The sequence below is a fragment of the Schistocerca americana genome, chromosome 8 (assembly GCF_021461395.2).
Source record: "Schistocerca americana isolate TAMUIC-IGC-003095 chromosome 8, iqSchAmer2.1, whole genome shotgun sequence".
NCBI classification, from domain to species: Eukaryota; Metazoa; Arthropoda; class Insecta; order Orthoptera; family Acrididae; genus Schistocerca; species Schistocerca americana.
Genome location: NC_060126.1, coordinates 140,398,268 through 140,417,132, shown reverse-complemented (window position 1 = coordinate 140,417,132; position 18,865 = coordinate 140,398,268). Strand labels below are relative to the sequence as shown.

Below are 18,865 nucleotides of genomic sequence, written 5' to 3'. Positions count from 1 at the left end.
TGATGAAGAGATTGAAGAAATGTATGATGAGATAAAAGAAATTATTCATATAGTTAACGGAGACGAAAATGTAATAGTCAAGGGAACTGGAATTCGATAGTAGGAAAGGAAGAAAAGAAAATATATTACGTTAATATGGACTGGAGGAAAGGAATGAAAGAGGAAGCCGCATGTTATAAATTTGCACAGAGCGTAATTTGCTTTTCGCTAATACTTGGGTTAAGAACTATGAAAGAAGGATGTGTACGTGGAAGACATCTGGAGACACCGGAAGGTTTCAGATTAATTACGTAATGGTAAGACAGAAATTTCAGAACAGATTTTAAATTGTAAGAAGTTTCCAGGGACAGATGTGGACTCTGACCACAATTTGTTGGTTATGAATTGTAGATTAACACTTAAGAAATTGCAAAAAAACGTAGGAAATTAAAGATATGGGAGCTGGATAAACTGAAAGAACCAGAGATTGTAGAGGGTTTCAGAGGGAGCATTAGAGAACAATTGCCAAGAACAGGGGAAAGGAATACAGTAGAAGAAGAATGTGTAGCTATTAGGGATGAAATAGTGAAGGCAGCAGAGGATCAAATAGGTAAAAATACGAGGCCTGAAGAAATCCTTGGGTAACACAAAGAGATATTGAATTTAACTGATGAGGGAGAAAATATAAAAATTCAGTACATGAAGCAGGTGAAAGGGAATACATACATCTAAAAACTGAGATTGACAGGAACTACAATGTGGCTTAGCAGGAATAACTGGAGGATAAATATAAGGATTTAGAAGCATATATCGCTACAAATAAGATATATACCGCCTACAGTAAAATTAAAGAGACCTTTGGAGAAAAGAGAAGTATCTGTATGAATATGAAGAGCTCAGTTTGAAAACCAGTCTTAAGCAAGGAGTGGAAAACTGAAAGGTATATTATAGCAATGGAAGAGGGCATAGATGAAGCTGAAATTGGAGGTATGATACTGTGAGTAGAATTTGACTGAGCACTGAAAGACCTAAGTCGAACAAGGCTCCGGTAGTAGACAAAATTCCTTTGAAACTACTGACAAGGCCCCGGGAATAGACAAATGAAACGGGCAAAATACCCTCTGGCTTCAAGAGGAATTTAGTCATTCCAATTTGAAAGAAAGCATGCGCTGACAGGTGTGAATATTATCGAACTATCAGTTTAATAAGTCACGGTTGAAAAATACTAACACGAATTATTTACAGAAGAATGGAAAAAGTGGTAGAAGCCGATCTCGTGAAAGTTCAGTTTGGATACCGTAGAAATGTAGGAACACACGAGACAATACTGACCCATCAACTTCTCTTAGAAAATAGATTAAGGAAAAAGCAAACTTACGTTGATAACAGTTGCAGACTTAGAGAAAACTTTTGACAATGTTGTTAGAACAACTCTTTCAAATTCTGAAGGTAGAAGGGGCAAAATACAGGTCGCAAAAGGCCATTTACAACTTGTACACAAACAGGACGACAGTTATAAGACTCAATGGGCATGTAAGGGAAGCAGTGGTTGAGAAACAAATGAGACAGGGTTGTAGCCTATCCTCTGTCTTATTGAATGTGTACATCGAGCAGGCAATAAAAAAAATTTAAAAAAATTTGGAATGCAAATTAAAGTCCAGGGAGAAGGGATAAATACTTTGAAGTTTTGCCGATGACATTGTAATTCTCCCAGAAACAGCAAAGGACTTGAAAGATCAGTTGAACGGAATGGACAGAGCCTTGAAAGATGGACATTGACAAATGCAAAACAAGGATAATGGAATGTAGTCGAATTAAATCAGGTGATGTTGAGGGAATTATTTTAGGAAACAAGACACTTAAAGTAGTAGATGAGTTCTGCTATCTGGGGAGCAAAATAACTGAATGATGGTCCAAGTAGAGAGGCTATAAAATGTAGACTGGCAATGGCAAGGAAAGCGTTTCTGAAGAAGAGAAATTTATTAACATTCGAGTATAGATTTAGGTGCCAGGCAGTCTTTTCCGAATGTATTTGTATGGAGTGTAACTATGTATGTATGTGGACGATAAATGGTTTAGACTGGAGGAGAACAGAAGCTTTCGAAATGTGGTGCTACAGAAAAATTCTGAAGATTAGATGGGTATATCACATAATTAATGAGGAGGTACTGAACAGAATTGGGGAGGAGGGGAATTTGCGGCACAAATTGACTAGAAGAAGTGATCGGTTCGCAGGGCATATTCTGAGGCATCAAGGGATCACCAATTTAGTATTGGAGGGCAGCGTGGAGGGTAAAAATCGTAGAGGGAGACCAAGAGATGGATACAGTAAGCAGAGGCTGAAGGATGTAGATTGCAGTAGTTTCTCGGAGATGAAGAGGCTTCCACAGGATAGAGTAGCATGGAGAGCCACATCAAACCAGTCTCAGGACTGAAGACCAAAAAACGGAAACAGCTGGAACACCAGATCAGAGGAGAACATCGGCAGTGATCTTGTTGAGGCACCAGTCAGAACAATTGTCCGACGAATACAGTTGGGCCAATTCGTGTAAGATTTCTGCTACGGCACGTTTCTGCATCTGCACAAGTTGTTCGCTATGATTAGCTGCTGCGAGAGTAAATCCTAACACTGCACTCGGTGTTTCGTTGATTCCTGGAGGAAAGATTTGCTTATCTCATATCATTCTAAGATGTCTCGATGTCTCAATGGAGGTTCTCTCCACAGATCGCAGATTCCAACATACCTTTTTTCCAACAGTTAAAGTAAATGTGGTCAGGGGGTTGCTACTATTGTAAGAAAAGGAATGACACCTCATTTATTTGTTAAGTAAGGAAAACACTTATATATCCAACAATATGCGAGAGACATCAAAATCCATGTGCGTACTACAGTCTCAGTTTCTAATCAAAATGTCGAGGACCGCAACTATTACATGATTTTCTTACAGAAAGTTATTTGTTACCGCAACAAACGTTGCAAAAACATTTCTTCTTCATTCTGTTACGCCACTTCATTCCCAGATGGCGTTCGTAACCTGCGGCCAAGCAAGAAGAAGGCTGTCGTTGTATTCCTCTCCAGAAGTTGTAAAGGGGCCAAGCTGACATGACAGAAATCTCTGTCCTGACACTAAAGTACGTTTGGTTGCCACGCATCTACATCCGCTGCCGACTGCAGGGGCTGGAATAGTATTGACGCAGAATAGTACGAGTGCAATGGGGACCCCGATTACGTCGTTGATGGGTCTGGCGCTGCGCCGCTTCCGGAGTCTACGTGGATCAATAATTATATCCTGTCACAGTAAGAGAGGGTGGAGCGAACATGAATACTGCCCACCCCCGCCCCCTCCCAAGCTATAAGGTAACTGTCATCGTCCGCAGATAGCGACCAGTACACCACGTCAGCTGGATCTGCATCACATTCAGATCTTTATTCACCATGCCCATGGTCATTTTCACATATTCCATCAATTCTACTGTTAGCTCCTGCAACGTTCCAATTTTATCAGTCCTGTGGTGTGCCACTCAGTTGCAACTTTATTCTTATTTGCTACTTCTGTTACCTGTCCCAGCGGATAGTCTAACTCGAGGACACTGTCAGTACCCACGGCCCTGAAGACTGTCTTTAGCAACCTGCCACCTGTATCCAACCATTTTCTCTTACGACGCACCAGCGTGTGTGGTACCAAATCCACAACTTGGCGTAACTGGTCCCACACTCGCTCACGGGTGAGATGTAATCCCTGGTACTCCCCTCATGTTTCCTCATACATTCCCTTTTTCTTGGCCTCAAGGAGTGACTCAGCAAACGTCTCTTCCAGCCTCAATGGTTCGTTCCTCACTTCCCAAGCATTGTACACTATGTGATTCAAAAGTATCCGGAGACCTGGCTGAAAACGACTTACAAGTTTGTGGCGCCCTCCATCGGTAATGCTGGAATTCAATATGGTGTTGGCCCATCCACAGCCTTGATGACAGCTTCCACTCTCGCAGGCATACGTTCAATCAGGTGCTGGGAGGTTTCTTGGGGAATGGCAGCCCATTCTTCACGGAGTGCTACACTGAGGAGAGGCATCCATGTCAATCGGTGAGGCCTGGCACAAAGTCGGCGCTCCCAAACATCCCAAAGGTGTTCTGTAGGATTCAGGTCAGGTCTCTGTGCTGGCCAGTCCATTACAGGGACGTTATTGTCGTGTAATCACTCCGCCACAGGCCGTGCATTATGAACAGGTGCTCGATCGTGATGAAAGATGCAATCGCCATCCCCGAATTGTTCTTCAACAGTGGGAAGCAAGAAGGTGCTTAAAACATCAATGTAGGCCTATGGCACGCAAAACAACAAGAGGTGCAAGCCCCCTTTATGAAAAACACGACCACACCATAACACCACCGCCTCCGAATTTTACTGTTGGCACTACACACGCTGGCAGATGACGTTTACCGGGTATTGGTCATACCCACACCTTGCCATCGGATCGTCACATTGTGTACCGTGATTCGGCACTCCACACAACGTTTTTCCACTGTTCAGTCGTCCAATGTTTACGGTCCTTACACCAAGTAAGGCGTCGTTTGGCATTTAGCGGCGTGATGTGTGGCTAATGAGCAGCCGCTAAAGCATGAAATCCAAGTTTTCTCACCTACCGCCTGTTATAGCATTTGCAATGGATCCTGATGCAGTTTGGAATTCTTGTGTAGTGGTCTGGATAGATGTCTGCCTATTACACATTGCCAGCGTCTTCAACTGTCGGCGGTCTCTGTCAGGCAACTTACGAGGCCGGCCTGTACGCTTTTGTGCCGTGCGTGTCCCTTCATGTTCCCACTTCACTATGACATTGGAAACAGTGGACCTAGGGATATTTATGAGTGTGCAAATCTCGCGTACAGACGTATGACACAAGTGACACCCAATCACCTGGCCACGTTCGAGGTCCGTGAGTTCCACGAAGCACCCCATTCTGCTCTCTCACGACATCTAATGACTACTGAGGTCGCTGATGTTGAGTACCTTGCATTAGGTGTCAGCACAATGCACCTAATATGAAAAACGTATGTTTTTGGGGGTATCCGGATACTTTTTATCACACAGTGTATGTAAATTTCACCGTCCAGTGGCGCCTGGTTAAAACGATGTCCTCCTGGCTATGGAATAGTACCCCTACTTCCAGTTGTTGATTCTGCAATGCACCTACCCCTTTCCCATTGACGAGGTTTAGTACTGCCAGAACTATGAGGTGCATCATGATCGTCCTTGGCGATAGCGCCAAAGAGGAAAGGAAGCCACAGTCTCCATCCCTCTTTTGAATAGACCGAATGCTTGTGATCCATCTACCTACACATTATGGACTATATAAATCCTATCGCTGCGTTAATACACTATGTCTTACTTAATTCCTTACTAAATGCCATGCCTGTTGCTACAAAGTACAGGAAAATGAATACAATAATTTCTCAGTATTAACAATCAATATCACAAAGAAAATAAGAAATATTACAAGACCAAGATACAACCTTTGTCAACGTTTCCATTGTATACCTTATTTACTACACAATTAATCAAATACAAGGAACATCCTCAAAATACCATGACAGATTACCAATCTATTTTCGCGACCTTAGTCTGTACGGCTTTTCGAGTGCAGCCAGCCGAGACCTCCGTATCCGTCGATCCGGTATCCGTTAGTTTTGTTCGCTGTTGTCATATCGCTCTGCGGACGACAGTTACAGCCGCTAACATAATTATAGCAATTCGTTTTGATCATGTGCTTTTTTCTGATCTTTTAAACACTATGGATAAGAATGTTTGCAGCTACTAGCGAAAGGGCGCAACAAAGCTGTGAGGCCATTAATATCCTGCAAGGCGAATTCAGTACTTCCGGTTAAAGGCAAATGTACAGAGTAATTCATTACTGTACTGCACAGCTGTCGCTGCCGAGGCCATACCGGCAAGCGGGGAACAAAATGGTTCAAATGGCTCTGAGCACTATGGGACTTAACTTCTGAGGTCATCAGTTCCCTGGAACTTAGAACTACTTAAACCTAACTAACGTAAGGACATCACACACATCCATGCCCGAGGCAGGATTCGAACCTGCGACCGTAGCGGTCTCGCGGTTCCAGACTGTAGCGCCTAGAACCGCTCGGCCACACCGGCCGGCTAAGCGGGGAACAGCGAACCGCTATCATCGTCGTCATTTCCTGTATCAGTCAGGAAGTGCTTTGATCATCTGCCCGCCCCTGGCCCCAGGTGCAGAGAGACCTGGGATAGGGCATATAGGTATGTCTGTTGCTGATGACATGTCGTTGCTGGTGTTGCAGGCTTCATGGTGGCGCAGGGAACCACACGAAGAGGATCCCGCTGCAGCACATCCAAGGCCTTCCTGAGACCGGCGCGCCTGCGGCCCAACCTGCACGTACTCACCTACTCACAGGTAACCCTTTCTCTACCCTTGTCTACACCCGAATAAATTCAGAAGAAGAGCCGCACAGTTACTGACACATCTGGCCAATAGGTAAGCGTTGAAGGCACGCTCATTAAATTCCAGCAGCACATCTTGCCAGAAAAAGACATTGTGTACTACGCTGATTCTAAAATAGTAACTATAGAATTTACTGTACTTGACGTCAGCATTTGTAACTGTGTAATGCGTGGTTCTCCCTGAGGCGACACAATATGCGACTTGGTATGCGATGTGACTCTTGACTCGATGCGGAAGTAAACCGCACCGGTGGAGTCCATAGAAACGTAGTTGAGGCGACTGAACTGGTTATTCTTTAACGACAGCGAAACATCGATACCATTCTCTGTTGTATCGCCCTACTCAACACGGAGTTGTTCTGGTTGCTCCACACAGCTGTATCATACGGCAAACGGGAAGGGGAATTTCAGGTCATCTCGTGTGACTAAAAAAGAAAAAAAAATGTGCTACATCTGCCTCAGTAATTTCATGTTCTCCGCTATGCTGTCTTCCCAATTTTTCTCATTCAAATTTGAGGGGACTATTCGACAAAAAGAGTTATTTTTGCGTCTTATAGTCTGATATCACTGCTTCATAATGAACTGGTTTTCTTTTTATTTTAGAGATTAAGTAAAACACACCACTTGTTTTGAAAAGTTTGCAGAAGAAACTGTAGTCGCTGGCCAGTTACTGTTTCGTACATTTTAAGTCATATAATGCTGTGTACAAAATGTAGCTTACGTATCTAAATAGTTTTTAATGCTGAAAATACAGCCATACTTCTTTCTCTCATAAATATGGGACATACTGGAATGTTGATGGTGTTGAGACAGCAACCAGCCACAAATTTATTTTCAGTTCCTTTATTCAAAGGGTATCGTTACCGGTTTCGAATCGTTGTGATCCATCTTCAGACGGTTCATGCTTTCATTACCACGTTTTTTCACAGATTAATTGTCCTAAAGTACAAATAGTACATAATTATATGCACGCCACACAGTTTGTTGCGTTATAGATTTTCATTGGATGTGACTTACGTGAAATGTCGGTTTGGAGTGTTTGTTTTCAATACAGATGTGAATACATTTCCACTCCATTCTTATCAGCATTCGGGAGGACGACGGTTCAGTCCCGCGTCCGGCAATCTTAATTTAGGTTTTCGGTGATTTCCCTAAATCGCTCCAGGCAAATGCCGGGATGGTTCCATTGAAAGGGCACGGCCGACTTCCTTCCCCGTCCTTCCCTAATCAGATGAGACCGATGACCTCGCTGTTTGGTCTCTTCACCCAAGCAATCCAATCCATTCTTATCATTTCTCACGCAAATTTACGTGTGCAATGATAAGAATACTGTGAAAATCTATAATGCAACCTGCTACGGTCGCAGGTTCGAATACTGCCTCGGGCATGGATGTGTGTGATGTCATTGGGTTAGTTAGGTTTAAGTAGTTCTAAGTTCTAGGGGACTGATGATCACAGATGTTAAGTCCCATAGTGCTCAGAGCCATTTGAACCATTTTTATAATGCAACCAGCTGTGTATTATTTATATTTTCGGACAATTAATCTGTGAAAAAGAGTTGTAATGAAAGCATGAACCGTCTGAAGATGAATCATAACGATTCGAAGCCGGTAACGGTACCCTTTGAATAAAGGAACTGAAAATAAATTTGTAGTTGGTTGCTGCCTCAACACCATCAACATTTGTCTTTAGAGAACAGCCGCGGTTTCCAACCATGTCATCATATGACAGAATTGCATACTTGGAATGTGTCGAAGACGAGGCTTACGCTGAAGAAATGGGATTACTGGGTAAAATTCCTGTGGCTACCACTGGTGAGCCATCGACCTCGCGTAGAAAGAGTGTTACCCCGTGATTTTCTGAAGAAGAATTATCGGTTAAAATTCTTCCGGCTACTATTGGTGGGCCGTGGTCGTTGGGTAGAAGCGAAACGGGCAGCGCAATAGAGAGGAATATTTCTCAAAAATATTATTGTCCGCAGGGTTGGTTTCCTCGACGTTGATTGTATTCCTCGCCGCATACGACAAATAAACATCTTCCAGCTGTATACGATCCATTATTTATAGGGACACGAACGGTTTTGTGATATCAAATCATATCTCCAGGTGTACAAACGTCTTATGTACACCTGAGGATGTGATTTGATATCACGAAACTGGTTCTGTTCCAACAAATAAACGTTAATATACAGCTGGAAGTGATTATATTTCTCAAATACGGACTACTTCAGCTGCGGCTGACCACATCATTGAACTACCTGTATTCCTCGCGCAACGCGACTGCGTATTCACTCCTTCATGGCGGAAAGCGTATAACAACTTTCTGTATAAATTTCATTCATTCTTGGAAATCTCAGTTACTTCAGGGACTTTTCTTCTAAAAATATTGGTTTCATTGGCCAGCACACGTGCGCTGTTGAAATCAATGTCGTGCCCGTAGTTCTCCTGTTGTTCCGGTACAGCAGGCTTCACACTTTATTTTCAGTGCGTGTGGGGTTCGTTTTCCTCACTGCATTCAAAGCACTTCCTGTTTCCCCTATACACACCCTGCTGTAGCCACATATCTGTTCACAGACTCCCACAGCGTGGAAGTAATTCGGTGCGTCCGTCTGGCGTCGAGAAAGTCTTTTACAGGTGCGGCAGAACCGACTAAGCAGTTTTAAGATGCAATAAAAAGTAAATCTGGATGTATAGAGAATAAATGTTTTTATTTTCTAAATTAGTACAATATACCATTTTACATTCATTCAGTTTTGAAAATGATGCCCTCAAGATGGCGGCCGTCAGCATCAATAAAAATTGGTTCAAATGGCTCTGAGCACTATGGGACTCAACTGCTGAGGTCATACGTCCCCTAGAACTTAGAACTACTTAAAGCTAACTAACCTAAGGACAACACACACATCCATGCCCGAGGCAGGATTCGAACCTGCGACCGCAGCGGTCGCGCGGTTCCAGACTGTAGCGCCAGAACCGCTCGGCCACCAGCGGCCGGCCAGCATCAATACATTGTTGTAGACGATTCCTGAAGTTTCGAGCAGATCTTGCATACATATCGCGGGGTATGGCACTCATCTCCTCTTTTATCTTTGGTAGGGTGTGAGAGTGGCTTTTGGAAACCTCTTCCTTGAGATATCCCCTGAGAAAGTAGACACAGATGCTCAAATCTTGTGACCGCGCAGGCCACCCGACATCACCCCTCAAAGAGACGAGGCGTCCAGGAAATATTTCTCTCAAAACATCAAGTGAAATTCGTGCTGCGTGTGCAGTAGCTCCATCCTGTTGGAACCACAACTCTCCCAGTCCATGTTCTCCAACAATCTCGTCCATTCTGGGTTGCAGAAAATTTTGCAACACTGAAACATAACGTGTGGAATTCACTGTCACGGTCACTCCTTCTTCCTCAAAAAAGTAAGGGGCCTACCACGCCAAACTGTGATATGGCACACCACACTGTCACTTCAGGAGACTGTTGCGGTCTTTCATGGATAATTCTGAGGTTATTTTCAGCCCAATACCGAAAGTTTTGCTTATTCACGCACCCACTAAGATGAAAATGTGCCTCGTCACTACTGAAAAATTGCTGTAGTCTGCTGGACGTAATTCTTGAGCAATCATTATTTTGATAGGATGGAACTTCAAATTGCACTGCAGAATCCTTCTCAAACTGCGGTCTGCAATCCCCAATGCAACGGCATGTAGTCGAGGAGAACATTGCGGCGGTTGTTGAACTGCTGTTCTCATCCGCTGCACATTTTTTGGTGTTCCGATGGATCTGCGTCGGCCATGTGTATCTATTGTTAGTGTGCTACTAGTTTCCTCCGACTGCCGAACCCAGGACCGAATTGTGTTTGCTTTAGGAACGGTATTGTTGTGTGGACTGTTGAACTGTCTCCGAAAAGCTCATTGTGTAGGGATTACAGATCTGTTGTCTTCATAGTAAGCGCGAACGACAAAACCACGATGTGCACCGATCCAGACCATGTTGGCTACTGAAATGGGGTCAACGACTGAACAAAGGCCGGTATTACACTATCAAATTTCATTGTGAAAGTTCATACGTCAAATATTTATGTAAAAGAAGTTTGAAGGTATAATAGGGCACTTTGTCAAATCTCGTCGCTCGTCAAGTAAATTTGATCAAATCTAGGACCTCGCTGTAGATTTGATCATAAAAGTCGCTTTTCTTCTGTTCACTACAATGTGACATGTTACCACGTGGAGCGCTAGCATCGCTGCAGCGTTCTGTCATCTGTAGCGTGTTTATAAACATGGCCAGTAAATACAATTGGTGTGTGTCGACAACTACAAAATTAATAGAGATGTATAAGGAGAGATGTATAAGGAGGTCATCAAGAGACTGAAACCAAACAGTTCAGTTCCACCTAGGCTATATGGACTGCCTAAGATCCACAAGGAAAATGTGCCATTACGTCCAATTGTGAGTAACATTGGAGCAACCACCTACGACCTAGCAAAATTCTTGGCATCTTTGCTCAAACCAATGATAGGCAAGTGTGCACATCACATAAAGAATTCCGGTGATTTTATCAGTCGACTTCAGTCACTACAACTGCAAAGTAATGGCTTATTGGTCAGTCTTGATGTGGTTTCACTGTTCACAAAGGTGCCTCTGGTGGACTCACTATGTTTGGTGCAGACATTACAGCGTCGTTTGAGCACGCTCTCTCCTCTACATATTTTATATTTAACAACGAATTTTACGAACAATCTGACGGTGTCGCCATGGGGAGTCCTTTGTCTCCCCTGCTGGCCAATCTTTTTATGGAGGATTTTGAGGAGAGTGCACTCGACTCTGCCACTTTTAAACCGACAGTATTTTGGCGGTGCGTTGACGACACTTTTATATTGAGGCCTCATGGTCTGGACCGTCTCCAAGAATTATTACGTCACATGAACTCCATACATGAAACCATAAAGTTTACCATGGAGATAGAGAAAGATGGTTGTCTGCCATTTTTAGACGTCTTGGTGCGACGGAAGAGTGATGGCACACTTGGTCACTCGGTGTACAGAAAGCCCACTCATACAGACCTGTATCTGCAAGCTACTAGTTGCCACCATCCAGCACAAACAATGGGCGTTCTCAAAACCTTAATCCATCGTGCCCATACCATCTCTGACAGTCTTCAAGCGGAACTGGAACACCTGCCAAAAGTATTTCTGAAGAATGGCTTTTCAACTAGGCAAGTGAACAGGGTGATGAAGACCTACAAACGACGGAACAAGGAAGAGGAAGAGGCCTTCAGGTCGACTGTTTATCTACCATTTATTGGGAATATTTCTTCACAGATAGGCAGAATATTGAGAAAGTATCAACTGAGAGTGAGCTTTCGCCCTCCTTCCAAAATTTCATCACTGGTGGGATCCGTTAAAGACGACCTGGGCCTGCGTAAACCAGGTGTTTACAAAATTCCGTGTGAATGCGGCAAATCATATATAGGACAAACAACACGAACTGTGCAGGAACACATTGTGGAACACCAACGGCATACTCGCCTTCTCCAACCCAACAAGTCCGCAATCGCCGAACATTGTGTTTCCACAGACCATTCCATGAATTACAACGACATAAAAATGTTGGCCCATACATCAAACTTTTGGAGCTCGATTATCAATGAATCTGTGGAAATAAGACTGTCTGAAAACGAGACTCTCATCAATCTGCATAAAGATGGAAATCGACCTGATACCGATACGCCAGGCTTTCACAGTGGGGGGCGCGAGGCGCAGCGCACGGAGCCGTTATGAACGCGCACGCTGAGCAGCGCATGCGCAATGTCACCTCAGTACGGCTTTAAATAGCGGGGCTCAGCGCGCGCACTCGCAGGTCAACACTCACCTCGGTGGCCCACTGCCACACCTTCACCTGCCCATGTTAGGCAAAATTTTTCTGCCTGACTCATGTAGTACTATCACCGTCAGAGGGTGGTACGGGACTACAAGTCCCACCGCCACACCTCCAAAGTGAATTGCAGTGACGCAGTCACTGCCCTGTGGAAATTTACTGCCTCACCAACACAGTTAGACCGCAATAGACCGGTGATGCTGTATTGTAACATATCACCCCAGACTACAAGTCCATTTAAAAAAAAAAAAAAAAAAAAAAAAAAAGAAAAGAAAGCGCGCACTCGCCAGTACTACTACAGTGGCACTCCCCTAAAGATGGCCAGAAGACTCTGCTCCGAAATATCGTGGCAGGACGTCACTGATATCCGGCAGTTTTCCCGTGTTTTATGGAACAATCAGTACGCTGGGAAAGCTTTAAACATCACAACAATAGAGATGTATGTAGCTGATGAAGCACTTTACAAAGTGAGGCATCCTGGATAAAAAATAGATTAAGAAGATTGGAAACCAAACCTAACCTAACCTAACTCTCTCCTGTAGCAAGGAATTGGAGTGTTACAGTGAGCCTGTCTTCTGCAGATATAGCAGTTCTTAAGTGAGTATTGTGCTTTGTGATATGAGGATACACTTCACTGAGCAAATACTGAAATGTATGCTTATCCATTCTTATGTAATTTATGTACGACTTGACGTCCCCCACTTCAAGCTCACGTAACAAGTTTTGTTGAATGCTTTTATCGTCTCGTCGTAAAACACACGGCTTCATCCAGGTACGTTTTCTTTTTTTTCTCCGCTTCTCTTCCTCATGTGCACCCAGTGCAATTGTGGTACATGAAACTGCTGGAGTTAATAACAAGTTGTTGTTGTCAGTCATCTTGAACTTTGACGAAAAATATGATGACAGTGTAATACCCCTTTTTAGCGCCACGTCAAGGATCTTTGTCAAATAAATTTGACGAATACGTGATCATACCTTTGATCAAATCTTTGACAAAGAAATTTGATAGTGTAATACCGTCCGAAGGCAGACCACGAACAACTGCCTACCCCCACCACAGCCCCAGCAGTAACAGACAGAAACTGCTTAGTCGGTTCTGCCGCACCCTGTATTTTGTTCTGACTGAAAAATGAGATCTGTATGCAATTCTTCCGTGGAATTGTACTGGTGTGGTCAGTATCTCCAGGAACTAATGCTATCCTTACAGAGAGTGAAGGTGGTTCTTCGTCCTCCGTATTAGCACAATTAATATTTCGTTCGAAACTGCTGTCTATGGACAAATCATTGAAGCTATTGAGCTTCATGTCTTCTTCAACAAATCCACAACCGTTTGTTATTATCTCTTATACTGAAGGCACGTGAAGACAGAGTGTTGAACACTCCTTGTTTCTCGGCTGTGTGGCTATGTTAGTAGGCTATATTCTCAGAAACAGCCCAGTCACGAAACTACTGCCAAGTCGGTACCGTAACTGCTGCTATAAATCCGTGGTGTACTGTTCAAGAATTACTATTTAAAGTTCGGACGCAACTGCATATCCCAAGCTCAAACAGATAGTCATGTTTATACTGAACTCACGAACTTTTGTTACTAAATCACGTTATTGTCAGTCTAAATTTCCCAGTGACATTCGAAACCTTCCTAAACTGCCCAAGTTGGCTTCTGGTAATGTGATTGTGAAATGGAAACGCAAAGGAACAACACAGCTGAACCAAAACGAGGCGGATCTTATGTACTGACGGACAGGGACCGTAGAATTTTGCGGGAAAAATCGCATAAAATCGGCGGAAGATTTCACTCGTGAGTTCCAAAGTGCTACCACCAGCCCCACTAGGACAATGTCTTTGCGTAGGAACTTAAAAAGAACGCGGTACAGTTGTCGAGCAGCTCCTCATAAGCCTCTCATTTCTGCACGCAATGATAAGCGACGCCACTTGAAGTGACTGATTTGCAGTGATGAATCACTCTGAACCCTGTGGCAATCCGATAGAAAGGTCTGGGTTTGGCGAATGCCTGTAGAACATTGTCCGCCACAAGTAGTGCCAACAGCGAAGTAGAGAGGAGGTGGTGTTACAGCATGCATGCGTATGTTTTTCGAGGTGTGGAAGGGGGGGGGGGGGGGAGGGGAGTGCCTTAGGGTAACGCTAAATGCGGAAGAACGTAAACACCTTTTGAAGCGTTGTGCACTGCGGACAGCTGAGGTACAGTTCGAATATGATGACCGTTTGCGTCATAATTATAATGTGCCCAGCATAAAGCAGTATCTATGAGCTAATGGTTTGTGGACAATAACATTCAAGACACAAAAGAATTAAAGACATTCGCTGCCAGTGGACATAGATTTAAATCGATAGGGAAAGTTAGAAATTTGTGCTGGACCGAGATTCGAACCTCGGCCTCCTACGTACTAGGCACATGCGCTGACCACTATGCCATCTGGGTACAGTGCTCACTAGAACTGCCGGCCTACCCTAGCACGTCTCCTGCCAGACCCAAACTCTCAACCTACACACACACTACTGATGTAGTGCTTCTTGCCCATTATCCCCATTACGCGGGCCATTTCACAAGTTCCCGTAAGAGTTGAGCTTGGTGTTCATCTGCACTGAAGGGATCATTGTCTGTCCTGGCAGTAGTTACACAGAGAGGTCCAGAAAAATGTAGACACTCTTTCATAGTAAGTATTAATGGAACGAAATGAAACACCGTTACAATTCTGATTTTATGTGTTCAAAGTGACCCATTTAGCAGCCAAATAACGTTGATACCGCTGAGCTGTTGCCAGTGTGACAGCTGCACAGGACGCCTCGACAGTCTGTCATAACTCGTTCAGTGTACCTGGCTTCTGTTGATAAATTTCAAAGTCCCCCATAGGTAGAAGACAAGAGGTGTAAGGCCCGGAGATCGTGCGGGATACTCAACAGCACCTCTTCGACCTGTCCTTCGTCCAACTACATTTTCATCCAAATAGGCTCTGACGTCTCTGTGGTAAAGAGGCGGAGCGCCATCTTGTTGTAGGTAAAATCTTTCATTTCCATACACTTCTCGGATGGCAGGTAAAATCGATAGTCCGAAAGAACAGATACCATCTTCGTATATATATATATATATATATATATATATATATATATATATATATATATAAGGCTCACCGTCCGTTTGACCATCTTCTTCTGTGCCGATGCACAAACAGTGGCCGAACGCTTGCAGGAATCGGCAAAAAGCCGCGAGTAATGAGTACAATGGGGAAGGGGCAGTATGAATATAGTGCGGGACAATAAGTTGGGAATGTGGGTCTCAGGGGGAGCGTGCAAGGGATAAATCCCTACAGTCGCACTATCCTCTGTGCACTCGGTGGCTCAGATTGATAGAGAGTCTGCCATGTAAGCAGGAGATCCCGGGTTCGAGTCCCGGTCGGGGCACACATTTTCAACTGTCCCCGTTGACTAACATCAACACCTGTATGCACCTGTATTCATTTCATTGTAAAATCGATAGTTGCAGCATATGAAGATACGCCCCAGCAGTTACTGTACTTTAAAAGAAGAATGGACCAACCAAACCGAGCGATGACAGACCACATAACACGTCAACACTCGGTAGATTAACGTGTCTGTCCAGAGGATTTTCAGGAGCCCAGTCCACGCATCTCTGGCAGTTTACAGTACCGTTCAGTTTGAATTGCGCCTCGACAGACCAGATAAACATCTCTGCAAACTGCCATCCTCGTGAGGCATGCCTTCAGACCACCTGCAGTACTCCATCCTTCCATCCTGGTCGTTGTCGTTCATAGCATGCACCGATCTTGGGATGTACACTTTCCACTTTGCGGTCTTCAGAATCCTTTTGACCGGCTTACCCCGCTTCACTCTGCTTCATAAATTGAGGTGGCTTAGTGAAATATTGCAACAAAGCTGCGCTGGAAGCTGGACTAGATATTTTTGGTCGGCCAGACCTTTCCTTATTCACCTCCTGAAGTGTATCTTCGGTTTTAAGTTCATTCCAAAATCCAATTAACTGGTGTACGTGTTGCTGGCTGATTTTCGTACACATTATGCCACTACTTTGTATCTCTATCATCTTTTACCACTTCCAGTACCACTCGCTCAAATGACAATCTTACGTCATTCATTGCTGCACTGCCAGCTGCTGGAAAAGGCGCGCCATGATTCTATTAAGAAAACAATAGACTACGCTACCGCACAAAACTGCAACAATATATCATTGTCTTCCGAAGAGTGTCTATATTTTTCTGGAACCCTCTATATATGTAGCATGTCCAAAAGAACAGACACCACATAGACAATGACATTCTTGAAACAGAGTGGCCTGTCCAGAGCGGCCTGTCCAGAGTACCTATCTGACACTAGGTGAGCACTTTTGGATGAGCTAGAACGTCGCCTTCACTTGACATCCTGTGGGGTGCGTATTGTAAGACCTTCAGTACACACACCATCAGATTATTTCACTTGTCGCTCTAACGAAGTAGGCGAGTGTCAGCAATACGTCTCGTGGTCTTATCGTGGCGTGTTTATCTTCTGCCGTTAGGTCAGACGATAGAAATGCCACTTGCATGCTTAGAGTAGCAGATTGACGGTGACCAACTTTAAACAAAACTTGATTAATTTTCACACACATTTATTAAAATAATAACAAGCATAAACATTACTTAACTTGATTCCGGATGCTATTTACAACTGACAATCTGAAGTTCCTATGGTATTGGTACGTTAATCTTATTCTCACATATATCTCTGATACCTGACAAGTGTCTATACATTTATCTTCATGGCTATGTACAGGAATATGGTAATCTTATTAGGCACAAACTGAAACTTGACTATAGACTGGTACGGACAAATGTAGAACTTGTACAGACTAATGCAGACTGGTACAGACTGATGCAGACTGACTAATCGGAGGTCTGTACACTCGTTATAATACCTCGCACGTTCATGTTTCACTGCGCAAGTGTGATCCGCGAGGAGACAAGGTTCTACGCTAGCAGCATTGGCTGCGTTACATATTAATACGCGGATCGGCGGAAGCAGAATTTGGTCCATGTCTAAGGCAGCGCCATCTCGTAGTGCGGAGACGGACGAGTGCTGTTGTGCTTAGTGGGACGCGCTCTAGTGGGAAAGTTGTGTACACGCTGACTATGCAGAACTATGTACACAAGACATCCCAGCATCCAACCTCCTCTGGTTTTGGCTATGAGAAACAATGGGCTCTCCTGCCAGAGGTTCGAGTCCTCCCTCGGGGATGGGTGTGAATATTGTCCTTAGCGCTAAGTTAGTTTAAGTAGTGTTTAAGTCTAGGGTCTGATGTCCTCAGCATTTTGGTCCCTTAGAAATTCACACACACACACACACACACACACACTCACTCACACACACACACACACACACACACACATATATATATATATATATATATATATATATATATATATATATATATATATATATATATTGAACAATGAGCTGCTATTCCTCCACAGTTCGCCCCCAGTAGCCGAGTGGTCAACGCGAGAGAATGTCAATCCTAACGGCCCGGGCTCGATTCCTGGCTGGGTCAGAGATTTTCTCCGCTCAGGGACTGGGTGTTTTGTTGGGCTAATCATCATCATTTCATCCCCATCGACGCGCAAGTCGCCGAAGTGGCGTCAAATCGAAAGACCTGCACCCGGTGAACGGCCTACCCGACGGGAGGCCCTAGTCACACGACATATACGTTTACATTCCTCCACAGACATTAGACACTAATCGAAAGGGTTCCTAGCAGAGTTTAAGCCGTTATAAAGGTGAAGCTTGGACATAGCTCACATGTCCACTAAGAGGTGTTTGGATACTTTTGATCAGATATTGCAATGGTTCGCGCCGTCAGCTAATCGCCTTTGAGTTGAGGTCCAGAGACTGAACCACGTGTGGAGTGTACGGCCTGGTGTGCAGGTGACGCGCGTGCTGATCGACCCGCGCAAGAAGCGCGCCACGGGCATCCAGTACGTGCGCGACGGCGAGGGCCGGCGCCTGAGGTCGGCGGTGGCGCGGCGCGAGGTGGTGCTGTCGGCGGGCAGCATCGGCTCTCCGCAGCTGCTGATGCTGTCCGGCGTGGGGCCGGCCGCGCACCTCCGCGAGCACGGCATCCCCGTCCTGCAGGACCTACAGGTCAGTCGCCAGCGCAACGGTAATTCTGTAAAGCTGCTCTAACGTCTTTTTTTTTCATCAGTCTACTGACTGGTTGACTGGTTTGATGCGGCCCGCCACGAATTCCTTTCCTGTGCTACTGTGCTAACCTCTTCATCTCAGAGTAGCACTTGCAACCTACGTCCTCAATTATTTGCTTGACGTATTCCAATCTCTGTCTTCCTCTACAGTTTTTGCCCTTTACAGCTCCCTCTAGTACCATTAGTACCATGAAAGTCATTCCCTCATGTCTTAGCAGATGTCCTATCATCCTGTCCCTTCTCCTTGTCAGTGTTTTCCACATATTCCTCTCCTTTCCGATTCTGCGTAGAATCTCCTCATTCCTTACCTTATCAGTCC

The 18,865-nt window shown here is 44.5% G+C and overlaps 1 protein-coding gene across 1 annotated transcript in view; it reads left to right on the top strand.

Annotated features, from left to right (window-relative positions):
* LOC124545270 (glucose dehydrogenase [FAD, quinone]-like) overlaps window positions 1–18,865 on the top strand; it is an 83,860-nt gene that overhangs the window by 53,029 nt on the left and 11,966 nt on the right. The window contains exons 4-5 of the mRNA XM_047124152.1: window positions 6,295–6,407; window positions 18,272–18,487. Coding sequence (XP_046980108.1) covers window positions 6,295–6,407; window positions 18,272–18,487 — 329 coding nt within the window. The remainder of the gene's footprint in view (window positions 1–6,294; window positions 6,408–18,271; window positions 18,488–18,865) is intronic.